The 13,172-nt window shown below is 39.2% G+C and overlaps 1 protein-coding gene across 1 annotated transcript in view; it reads right to left on the bottom strand.

Moving 5' to 3' along the window:
• Nucleotides 1–376: 376 nt before the first annotated feature.
• Nucleotides 377–13,172, bottom strand: part of LIN52 (lin-52 DREAM MuvB core complex component) — a 46,775-nt gene continuing 33,979 nt past the window's right edge. The window contains exon 6 of the mRNA XM_050898151.1: nt 377–3,416. Coding sequence (XP_050754108.1) covers nt 3,361–3,416 — 56 coding nt within the window. The 3' untranslated portion in view covers nt 377–3,360. The remainder of the gene's footprint in view (nt 3,417–13,172) is intronic.

Genomic DNA, 13,172 nt, shown 5'->3' with positions numbered 1-13,172 from the left:
AACAGATTGCTGGATGCTGTGTAAGTTACCCTAAAGCAAAATCACTCTGTGTAAGCCTTTTGTTTATATCCTTCCCTATCCTTCTACAACTGTTTATAATCAAAGAGAAGATTACGGCTTAAGACAGGCTTGTGATTTGACTTGTAATAGCACCTTCCATTTTTATGTAACATAAAAACCAGTAAAATAAACCAGAATAAGGTTCAAACATTACCTCCAAGTTGGATTAGTCATTTTTCACTAATCTGTTATTTCTAGGTGACTTGTTGAGGGAAATACAAAGCAAAATTGAGAACTGTGGGTTACAGGATTGTTCCAAAAATGTTAATTTCGTAATGGCAAAACACTGAGTTTAATGGAGTATTACGCTCTTCAATTGCCAGTGCAACTAGACTTTTATTTTGGTAACGATTAACATAACAAACAAGAATTTCTTCTCAGTTGCATTAAGCAGCAAAGCATTTGATACTCCAAGACTGAAGTGAATAGCCTTTACAACTGAATATATGTAGCACTGGCATTTAAAAGGAACTAAATACACATTGGGTTTATTTCCAAGAATCTCACAGTAACATTTAACATACCAACACATGAAAACACTTTTAAAGCAATGCATTAGCTTGATTAATATTACTATATCTTGATTTTCTTATAGTCTTCATTCCCATCATTTAATTTATCAAAACATTTTGTTTCAAAATACAGAAGGTTATCAGCAACAAAAAGTCACTCAGATTTTATGTATAGACAGATACTGCAAGGATGTCAGAAAGGACGTCACTGAAGGAAAAAAATAGGGTTCAAAAGGGTATGAAAACCCTTAGTACCATTTGGATATTACCAAATATTTATTTATTGATGGGAATGGAGCATCCACAGGCCAAACCCTGAGGTAGTGGCATGCAGAAGTGTGAAGAAGAGCCTGAGGAAGAGTATTGCCTAGATGGCTAAGCAAAAGCTTTTGCATCTCAGAGGGCTATTCTGAAACCCAGACGAATCTCTGAGCTTTGCATTTGTTTATTATCAAACCACAAAGCAATAACAGACAGATTACAATTCTCTGGCTACCACACAAAAATACATATAAATATTACAAATAAAAAACCACATCACTGACTCATCTCTACAGATGACAAGTACAAAGCCAATAAATATCACAATTCTGAAGCATACGTTACTGGCTGCCCTATAGAAGATAAGTACTGCCTATGGTAAATGGGTTTTGTTGGTTTTGTTTTTGTTTTTTTAAACACATGTATGCTATTAAAAACTACCTAAAGTTTGAAATTCCTTACTGAACATATCAGAAAATATACATATACTTCCATGCCAGGCTTTCATATCTTCTCCTATATTCCTCCTCCTTTCAGATCTCAATTCCTTAATGTGTTGGACCAGCAAACCTCTATAAAATGCACAAACCCATACTGGTGATACAGACAAAGTATCCCATTATGTCATATATGTGTATATATATTATATATATAGTTTACAAACTTAAAATTGCATTCAAAATGTATAATTTAATACTTAAAGCTACATCAACATCAGTTTGCACCAGCAGGTTTTTTCTCTGTCTCTGAATTATCACTTTCAGCTTCTCTTCACATTCATCTGTCTTAACTCTCATGTTCTCAAGGGATGGAGTTCCTGTTAAGCTCAGCCCTGCATAAACCGTGAAGTACAGAAATAAATCCATGAAGTTTAAAATCAGACTCCTGACACTCCTAAACATTCAGTATTTGTGCAGGGTCTTTCCGAGATGTGGGATTTAACTGCTTAAACTTAGTTAACAGGAGCTGTCCAAAACGAGCCCAGTTCTGACCACTAATAACCAAGACCACAGACTGCAAACCAGCCACCAGCATTTTAGTAAAAATTTAGAGAAGTCTATTTGATTAAAAGATCTCCTCCTCTTTATTGCACATGCACCTGAAAAGAGTCTCCTCTCTCTGCAAAGACAGAAAAATGCAATGCTCTAAGGACAGCCTGTTACATGTACTATTTCCAAGTCATTTCTCCTCTCACATGTGACTGTAGCCTGGGAAATGACAAGTTTTGAAAAGCCTGCATGCTAGAAATAACATTTCTAAATAGAGAAAAAAACCCATTCTTCATTCAATGTTTCAATATTATGTTGTATCCTAAAAAGAACATATTTACTCATGCTTAAAATGTTGTTTTCTAGGAGAAGGAAAGAGGATGAAATGAAAAAAATTCTTCTCTTAAATAAAAGTCTGAACATGCATAAGTGCATTAACAGAAGGAAAAGGCATTAAACTGTAAGATGAATAAAGCCCAAACTGCGTGCTGAAGGAGACCAGGTCACAGAAAATTCTGTCTTAAAAATTCTGGTTTTGCAGGGGAAGAAAATTTTGAGGTTGCTGTTTTATAAGTAATTAAAAATACCACAAAATGTTATTTTCAGAAATGTTAAGATTCTGTGTAAGCAGACCATCCTTGCAATGTGGCTAACAACCCTGTTGCCCCTTCTTGGAGTGCTAACTGAAAATATTGCTGCCTTTCAACTTTGTAACTTTCTTCAGGTTATAGCTCTGTAAGAAGCAGAGAATTGCAGTGGACTGACAAAGCTGTTTCTTTGTGTACTGGCTGAAGTTTCTGTAGGGATATTTTCCTTCATGATACAGTAACAACTCTTACTCCCTATGGTCTGTCAGTCTTGATTTCACTAGAGAACCGTTTAGCAGTGAGATGAAGCTCCTGGTACACCAAAGGTCTGGAGGTCCTCCTTGGAGTACCAGACATGCTTCTCTGAAGGCAGTGAGTAACTGGAATCTAATGCACAGACTGCACTCAGCTTCTACACTAAAAACATATGCTCCTGCTGAACCAGTGCTATTGGTTAATCCGCACCCCAAACTCCGCTCAAATCTTTTAGCACAGAAGTTGCACGTAGGAAATCAATGCATCTAAGACAAAAGACACACAAAAGGGTCAATGCCTTACGGTGCGCACCGGCCAGTGTCAGATCTGCTGCGTACTTCAAACAGGTGCTGCCACTGAGAGCAACTGAGTAAGGTCACTGTGGCTCTTCACTTTGAATAGCCGATTAAAACAGGTAACTTTGTCACAGCATGTCAGGGCCAAGTCCTCCTATTTGGATATCTTATGGTCAGACGAAGTCCGAATTCCAATGCAACCAACTGCAGTCCTTGTGACCTGTGTATGCAATACGTCTCCCCTGTAAAGAGATGAGCTGTGGCAGCAAAAAGAGATGGCTGCTTCTGAAGGTCCAGAGCAAGAGCTTTGTACTTCTTAGAAGTTCTGGGGTTCATCTGGATCTGCAGTACGTAAAATGATCTAGTTGGGGTATTTTTGTCCAAACTCCAGGTGTGGCAGCTACTTTTTGGGTTTCTCTAGGATGTTCAGGAATTTCCCTCGAGTCATTTCTCTAGCTGAAATCACAAGGGAGGAAAAAGAGATTAATATTTTTTAAAAAGCCAAGAAACCCAAGCAATTGTATAATTTACAGATTTTAACCATAGGATAAGAAATTTATTTAGATTTGTGTTTATACCAATAGTGAGTAAGGATTATTTTATTTATTTATTTATTAAAGTCGAAAATAAGTAAAACTGCATTCCAGCCTGAATTCCTGACATCCTAGAAATGCAGGCAGGGCCTGAAATCTTATAAACTCAGCAGTAATTCCCACAGGCTGTCTCATTACATACAATCTATGCTTTCTACTCCTACTGCATTATGCTCTCACAGCATCTCCTTTTCTCTGTACTATCCATCTCTGAATGGTGTAATCCACATCTCCATCACTCTATCTCAGAGCAATTGTTCCTGGATGTTATAATCCGTCAGAGATTATGGAACTCTCTCTTTCTCCATTTCAGGATTATTGGTCCCTGGATGCTATGATCTTCAACAGAAATTAGACAGCATTTTCTCTCTCTCAGCAGTGTCAGTCCCTGGATGCTGTAATATAATGGGGTTTATATTCCTTCAATGCAGTTCATCTATGGATGGTGTAATAAACTAAAGTTTATAGAGTTTTGGTCTTCTCTCTCTCTCTGCATTGTCAGTCCTTCGATGTTTAATACAGCAAGGCAAGGTTTATATGTCTCTCTCTCACTCTTGGTACCATCAATCTCTGGTAGCTGTATTACAGCAGGGTTTACACAGCCACTTTTCTGCACGAGACATTTCTGACTTGTGAGCCCATAAGCTCACAAGCTGGCAGAGCAGCCCTAATACTACCTTCGTCTTGCAATAACAATACAATGCATCAAAGACAACAGGATTAGCAATTGAGTCCTGGAGAAGGACAATCTTCCCACCAGTGCTTCCCTTCATTTCTTTTAAATAAAGGTGTAAGCTTTGTGCTGGACTGACAGGCATCAAAACATGGAGGGTTTTATTCACAGGATTGATGAAAGCGTGCATGTTTCCCACACCTAGCCTAGAGAGACTCCGGAAGGAGATGGGAATTCATTTTCTGTTTTATCCATGAAATTCCTGACCTCTCTACTGAGAGGAACAACAGAAATGACAATTAGCATAAAAACTGCAGGTGGGTTTGTTGCTGATGTTGGGTTTTCTTCTGACATTACTGATTATCTGTTAGAACGGAACTAAAATGTAATAAAAATGTTCAGCTTAAAATACTCAATACGCACCCTTAGGTAAAGACATTTTGTTATTCTTTACCTAAAGGTTAGAATTTGTACCTTAAACCCTCTTCTTTAAATTATTACATTCTAATTTGTCTACCCAAAATTGTACCACAAGGTATTGTCACCACCAAGATTCCTGTAAAACAATTAGTGGTATTATGAACTGTCTGGTACAAACTGATACTGATAGGCTGTAAAGTCCACTGCCTGAGTGGAACATGCTTCAGACTGACTGCAGATTCAAGCAGATCACTGCATTATTTGCTTGGTTCATGCCTCCAGCTGTGAGTTATATCATCTGGGATCCATTCCCAACTCTGCTTCAGATTCACAGCGTGAACTACCACAGAAGTACTCATTTGTACCTCTACTTCCCCATCCGCAAGATAGCTTGTATCTTTTAAGTGCTGCTGAAGTGACACATGGATACAAGGTGCTGCAGAAGGGCAGAGTGGATTGTTATTTTCTCAGGAATTAAGTTGTTATGCACAAAGAACATGATTAAATAAAAATGCAAGTTTTTAAAAATTTCAGCTAGGAATAGATTTTCAGCACCAGTTCTTTGACACCTCCCTGCCTTGCACCATCAACAACGCATGGTTTTAAAACACTCTTAATGGAGAAAGCACAAAGCCGAACTGTAGTTGATAGAGTGGAAAGTTTTCCGGCGTGCAAGTCCCATATAGGAGATATACGAATGCATGACAATTCTGTTCCCCCAAAGAGGGCTGCACCCTATAAATCAGGCAGAGAGCATAGACTCCTTCTGTGCACTGAGTGAAATTACTGTGGGTTGGGGGTTGCTCCAGAGCACGTGCCCTCCTGTTCACTTGTCATCGGAGATGTTAACATTTCTGATTAATTCACAGACCTCTCATTTTATTCTTCATTCCTTTATCCTTGCTATTCTGTTCTGCTGCAGCTTAAAGATTCTTACCGACCTGCTACAATAATCACCGCCCGCTTCCCCCCCAACCTGGTGAAATTGTTTAGTGATGCCAACCGCGCTTTTAATTTGCAAGACATCAGACACAGAGGTAATTTATACCAACATCTGTTCATTTCTGACTTCTGAAACAAACTCGCACATGCTGCTACAAAATCCCATTAGGAGCAGGAGACAGCCTTCTGCTATTCTGTATTCCTCTTCTCCTCACATACTCAGGCTTGCATCAGGGCTTTATTTTTAAAGATATGATGCCAAACTGAAGAAAAGGACCTTACATCTTTGTATATGTATGAAAACGGCCAGGAAATAACATCCTCATATCACAAAAAAAATCACGGCCAAACTAAGGGCAAGTTTCCACAAACATTAACAATCTTGTTTTCTCTGCTTCAGCTGCTTCTCTTATCTGCCCAAGAACCACAGTTCAATGTATTCCTGATAAACACAGGCCAAATACATATTACATGGTACTGAATTCAAACATCTTGGCTATTCCTTCCCCTTTGTTCCTCTTTAATCTGCACTGGAGTATGATTTGAGCTTGGATTTTGCACAGAAAAGCCTCTAATACTAAACTGACTCCTCTGCTCAGTACTGCTTCTGATAAATTAATTCTTAATAATGGCAATATCATTTCCAATGGGGCCTTTTGGAGCTTGCTGGAGTGAGGGAAGAGCTTGTGAATGAAGAAACCATCACCTACATTCTAAATATGATTGCAGTCTAAGAGAGATGGTAAAACCTGCCTTAAGCAACTACCCAAGGGACCAGCAGAAGCCAGTTGCGCAGTAGATAGAGGTGGATTTTTTAATTAAAAAGTTGGACAAAACTGTAGTGAAAACCTTAGGGATTTTTTCTTTAAAATGGTTGCTTAAACCATGGCCTTCAAGTGAAGAGAGGGCTTGAGTGCAGGTTTCATTGTACCAGCAAACAGACACTACAGAGGCTGTGCAGCATGAAACAGAAACATGAATCTCCATGTCAAGTCACGATTTACAACCTTGCCTACGCTGTGCATCTACTACAATAGAAAAATCAACAATGGATACGATCGCAATAGCTTGGATACAAATTAATCTCACCTACTAGGGAGGAGGAAGAGGATACTGAAGACCACAGAAAAAACACTTTAAGATGTTATCAGCACTGGTTACAATGGAAGTTGGGTGCTCGAATAGACTCTTTCAGAGAAATGTATTGAAAAACAGTATCAGACTATTATAATTAACAGAGAATGCTGTACTGTACGAATTAAGTTTGCTGCCTGGCAAGATCTGCCAAGCAGATCTCAAGAACAGGTATTGGGTGGGAAAGGCTAGGGCTGAAAGGAGAAGGAGACATTTCTACTCGATAGGGGAACAGAATAAGGTTTAATATAATCTCCTCTTTAGAACTTCAATCCCTCAATCCCACATTTAGCCTTGTTGCCTGGGGCTCTTTTTCTACTACAATTGTCCCCAGGCTGCCTCTCCACAGTAAATTTTGTGGTTGCTGGTTGAAAAGATTCAGTAGTACAGATTGATTTCCTACAAGTGAGGAGATGAGGGATTACCAAAAGCAGTCCTCGCTAACAAGATTGGGTGCAGAATCTCCTGCTAGAGCAGCCCACTCTGCCAGTGCTTTGCATCCTTTCACTATGACATATGGGTTTCATTACACAAAGATTTTCCTGATTTTAACTTGGAGGCGATTACATTGGAAACTCAGAGCTATCTTTACATCTGTAGCAATTTAAAGGTTAAGTAACTTTTAATCAAATGACAAAGACTCATAATGTTTTTTCCTCGATTGAAAATGAAAACTGCTGTTCCAGATATTCCTTCCGGTGACAATTTAATTAGAAAAAAACACTGCACTGAAGATTGGGATCCAGCCTGATTGCTCCCCATAAAAAGCCTTCTCACACATATGACAGCACAGAACGTACTGTGTCATAAGGTCTGGATAGCCAGGAAATAATGGAAGGATTTACTGCTATGAAATCAGCAATGAAAAGAGTGATTTACACTTATATAAGCAACTTTCATCCAGGAGAATCCCTAAGCAACGCACATATGTACACACTTTTTTAACATAATGTACACTTAAATGCAAAAGCGCAACACACTTGGTGATAAAGTCTATGTAAAAGATCTATGTGACAAACTATTTATCACACATTTATCATGATCATTATACCTTCCGCTGCTTACTACTTCTGAACTTACCTAAAAATCTCAAAATAAAGCCTGTGAGCATCTTCAAATCACAGAAGTTTTAAAATGAAGTCACCCGCTAAAGAAGCGCTTCTCTGCCTCTCCCCAAGATGTACAACTTATGGGACAAATTTGATTGTGCTCCTCCTCCGACCTGAAAATGTAGTCGTGTTGAAATCTAAACGTCTTGCTACTAAAAAAACCTGGAAATAGAATTAATGCCCCGTGAACAGAACATGTTTTTAGCCCTGAAATGTCTTGTAGTATCACACTTTGAATGCTACATTCTTGACTTCAAAAAGGTTATTTTAGGCACTGTCATACTTTGTTAGTTTATCAGTTATTCCTCCCATTCAGTTGTATTTACGGTAACAAAAGAACTTGTTTTTCAACATGGAAGGATTCATTTAAAGTACTCATCATGCACTCTCAAACTACTGCTGTGTCTTAGGACTACACAGAAAACTAAACTAAAAGGGTTTATTTCTGAAGAACTATCAGTGGAAAATACCAGTTCAGGGCAAAGAACATGAATTGCAGAGAGACAGCAGAACACTCCTCTGGTTTTTAACCCTTCTGTCACAAGGGTCTGTTGCATCAGAAATTATTTCTTTTGTCCTGAGACACACTGTTAGGATAAGACAACACAACAATTCTTTTTCTTAGTTGGTAGGACATAAAAAAGGCCTAGAGGAATCTGCCTGTGAGTAACTGCGGGAGTCTTGCTTGACTGGACTTGTGAAAGCCAATGGCAAAGCCCCATCTTTTGGCTGGGCTCAACTAGTATTGCATTTGGAAGGGAAATAAAAAAAATCAGTCACAGGCGTGGGGGAGAGTGAAGGCAAAAGGCAATCTAAAACCAGCAAAAATATTTAAGATTAACATCATTACTAAACAGCCCTCAAAGAAAAAAGAGGCTTATGTCAGACAAGACCAACAGAATATTATTACCCAGCCAACGTAATCTGAACTTCTATCAGAGAGAGAGATCTGTATGGACCACTTTGTATCTCGAGACCAGACCCCCAAAATCCTACCACCACCTGGGTGCCTGCTGGCACCAGCTTGCTCCTCTTCCTTCATAAAAAGAGCTCCAATTACTCTGCTAACTGCGTACTTCCTTAACGTAATTGTCAAATGCACTGTGGGCCTTTGACAAATACTTATCAGTGAATGCTACACCAAGCTCAATTTCATAAAGAGCTGGAACTGCCATCTCAGGAGAGCAGTGGTTAGTGAAAGCAATGTCAGTCACCTTTACTGAAGGTAAAACTGGCACGTGCAGATACTCAGACCCGTGCTTCAGGAACTGTTACATTTACACTGAAGACCAGCATAATCACGTAGCACTCCTGAAACACATTTTTCAGGTAAGACGACAGAATCAGCATAAACCTCCAGGTGGAATAAGCTTACATTACTGTGGCATCTTTCAATAATCAATATCAAAGCACTTGCAAAGTTTATCAAGCTTCACAATATTCTTGAGACATACAGTGATTTAATTCCCATCTTACAGATGGGGTCACAGCCTCAGTAAGGAGTGATGTACAGATGTATACTAAAGGAGTCAGCAATCGTGCTAGAATTCAGGCTCTGAAAGATGAGCTCTGTCAAGTCTTGCTGCAGCATTTTAAAATATTAACACCACCCTTGGTACAAAACATCACCATCCTTCCCTTGGTGAATGAGACAGCAGAATCTGCCCTTACTTCAGCTGTAGTTCATAGTCCGGCATGACTTGTTCTAAAATGCCGAAGAAGGTGGAGGCTTGCACAAAGCCAGGCCGTGAATCAGAGCAGGTGAGGCACATGGACCGCTCCTCCCTGTGTGCTATGAAAACAGTCATCTCTGACAGAGAAGTGGTAAATAGCTGAGACCGATAAAGTTTTAAACCACTGAAACAGTTTGGCGAATGTTAGCTAGAGCCTTAAGAATTGGAATCAAATACCTAATGCTTTCCTGAATCATGAAATCCTCATGCGACCCCTTTCCACCTCGTTTTTCTCCACGCACAGTAGTGGTGTTTTATCATAAACCTGATAAGAGATCTCAGAGATCGTTCCGGATTATCCAGAACGGTGATAACAGATCTGCTGCAGATTAAGATATCCTGAAAAATGTTATAGTTGCTATCAATAAATACTAAAAATTATATTCACTCTAAAAAAAATTAGATTCCTTCTCTGCAGAAAAGTTTACCTTGTTCTCCTAATCAGATTTCCCTACCTTGCAAGGCAGTACCATTCTGTTTGCGCTCAGATGCAAACAATGATGTTCACAGAGCTTCGAATGCAAAAACTACAAACAGTATTCATTCACATACAGATGGGCAAAGCCAGTCAACGAAAATACTCAAAGCAAGGGGCAATGACGTCCCTGCCAATGCCCGGGGAGCTACTAAACTTATGTTCCAGGTCACGGATATTAGGATGTGCAGATATTTTGTCCTGAGTGACCCCACATTAAAGGAAACTCCTACAGTACCTCCCACTTCTAGGAAATGCCTGCAGCCAACATCCTGTGGGGCCAAAGACCTGATCCCTTTGACCCCCAAAGCAGGGAAAGAGTTACATCTTCTCTCTGCAAAGCCAATAAAAACCTCTCTTGATTATAATTTAGATAAGAGCCACTGGATTGAATAATAATGTCTGAAACTCCCCTGGCTGTTTCACCTTGAGACGTCCATCACTGGGTTAAACATGATGCTAATTGCATTTGGATTGATTAATTTCTCTCACTCCTGTCTATTCGAATAATGCTTAACAAAATAATCACAGCACCCGGAGCCAAATCTTCGCCGTCAAAGGAATGAAGCCATCAGAACCAGCAGAGATGAAAGAAATGAAGATGACCCGTAATTACTGCTACGGTGATATCATTACCATATTATAGAAAATGAGTGTATGTGGGGGGAGCGGGAGCTGCGATTATTATTTATTTTTTAATGGAACCTCACATCCCAAGAATACAGATCTGACACAGTGGAGCATACAGAAATACAGAACTAAAAAATTATTGTGCATTAAATTGCAAAATACAGTGAACACTGGGACTCTAGGTACATCGAGTACCTTGTACTGTGAGCTGCTGTTTATTCACTTCACTATTTTTTCATTGCAATAATACTTTGTATATGAATAGCATAGATTTAAGATGCCTACCTCCCCAAAAAGATCCTCAAGTATCTCCAACAGAACTCACCCATAACCCTGATGCTAAAGCCATTCTCCTTTAATATCGTTACAAGTCATCTTACTTTAAACATTGGCATTCAGATTTTTAAACCACAAGACCTAACTTGATGCTCAAAGAAAAGCCAACATGCAAGAAATTTTTATTCTTAAATGCCAAGTCCTATCTGAAGGCAGTTATAAATTCCATCACCAGCTGCAGTAGATCACTTTCAACCATTCATTATGCTGGTTCTGTAAAGATATCAAATGTATCAAGTCTGGAAGAATTTAAACTACGATTTGGGAAAAAAAACAAACCAAAACCACAGCCCTAACATCCAAATGGAAGGCCTTCTGCTCCCTTTATTCTCCCAAATACACTCCCAAAGCCCCTCTCATTTGAGAAACAAATAGCTTGGCAATTGTATAAGATCTTCAGACACCTGTGCACTGCAATTCTAATTGTGGTTTATACAGTTCACTTCTCTCAGTGCTGCTTATGTCTGCCCCCTAGTCTCAGACTGAAGACAAAAAAACCACACACAACTAGCAGCTTAAAATATTTATTCTGGAATAACGCCAAGGTTAAATACACAAAAAAAAATTCACACGCCAAAAGTGTCAAGACCTAAGACCAGGTGCTGACTCATGAAGCTAATTAAACACAGAAAAATGATGTTCAAGTATTTTATAAGGCTTAAAGAAAGAAATTCAAGTTATGCTTCTAATATTAAAAGCAGTATGAAAGGCAATTTTACATCAAAGTTGCAGATATTTTCAAGTACACCTGAAAGAGATTTTACTAGTGTAAGTTATCACTGGAACAGCTACAGCTTGGGAGAGCTCTGACCACCAAATCCCACAGATGTTGGGGGCAAAGAGCGGGACAGAAATGGGGCATGTTTTAACAAGAAGCACTCTAAAGGGTTTTTTTTCTATCTGCTTGTACCAAAAGGAAAATAATCTCTTCCCGGCCTCCCAACCCCTGCAGCGGACCAAGAGTTCTTGATGATTTAGGTTTTCTCACCATAGTATCTCAAAGAGGAATCTTCTTTATTGAGTAACATGGAGAAATGAGATCAAAACTGTTGCTCAAGAACTCTTGAGCATAAAACACATGAAGAAGCTAGACGGAGAGGCCTGCACTGAATATATGCACGCAGTTGGGTACGAAAAGTTTCTGGAGGTGAACTGACCCTTCTCAGAAGGCACGCAGGCAGAAGCGCTGCCCAAGCTCCCACAAAACAGTGCACCATGATGCGGTACCCCTGCCTACACTGGGGAGCAGGTATTTACTGGCTGGGAGCAAAGCAGGTGAACCTTGGAAGTAACAATTTTTTCAAGTCTTATCAGTGGCCAGGGCATGCAGGCCATGGCAAAATCTGAGCCCAGGAGCCAATAGGAACAAAGGGATTAAGAGTTATTAGGAGTAGAGAGAATTACATATTTACAGTACAGTTACTGAAAAATAATCGTGTAATGATTATGTAAGTCCCTATACCCCTTTTGGCTAATAATGTTGGGATACAGGCTGTATGGTTATGCAAGCCAGGGCACACAAATCCAATCAGAAGATATCAAGGCATGTTTACGGGGAGGCTTGCAGCTCTGGTTCAAGAACAGTACGGCTTCCTTGACCTCCAAAAGGCAGAAACAAGCCCTTGTCAGTAGGTCAGCTAATGGCTTGAGCTGTGAAGCAGAACTGAATTTTTAAATTTACCTTCTGTCAACAAGCTTCATGGGAAGAGATATCTGGATGAAAGAAGCTCATGCTATGGTAGTCTGTATTTATTTGTCCAGAGGTATGTCTTTTTACTTTAAAAAGCAGACTAAATTTTTAAAATGTTTTCTAATCCCAAGATTCCTTATTGAAACATTTTTTCATGTAGATGACTGCAGCCCTTGACACGACAATGAATTATCAATACTGAAGGTCTCTATGAAAAGAAGATTCATGCTTTTTATGACTGAACAATATTACTTGATTTACACATGAAGTAAACCAAGATTCCTTTTGCTATTAGTACAACGATACAACACATTAAATTACATAGAGGACTTCCATAATTTCCAAAAATCCACGTAAAAAGTCTGTATGAGCAAATACAAGTAAATGATTGAAATCTCAGTGTTCCAAGGCCAAAGTCTCAACCTTAGTTAAACCAGAATTATGGAAGAGCAGCAATATGCAGTTTGTGGGCTGCAG

The sequence above is a fragment of the Gymnogyps californianus genome, chromosome 5, assembly GCF_018139145.2.
Source record: "Gymnogyps californianus isolate 813 chromosome 5, ASM1813914v2, whole genome shotgun sequence".
Taxonomy (NCBI): domain Eukaryota; kingdom Metazoa; phylum Chordata; class Aves; order Accipitriformes; family Cathartidae; genus Gymnogyps; species Gymnogyps californianus.
Note: the sequence above shows the minus strand (reverse complement) of the source record. Positions and strands in the feature narration are given on the sequence as shown.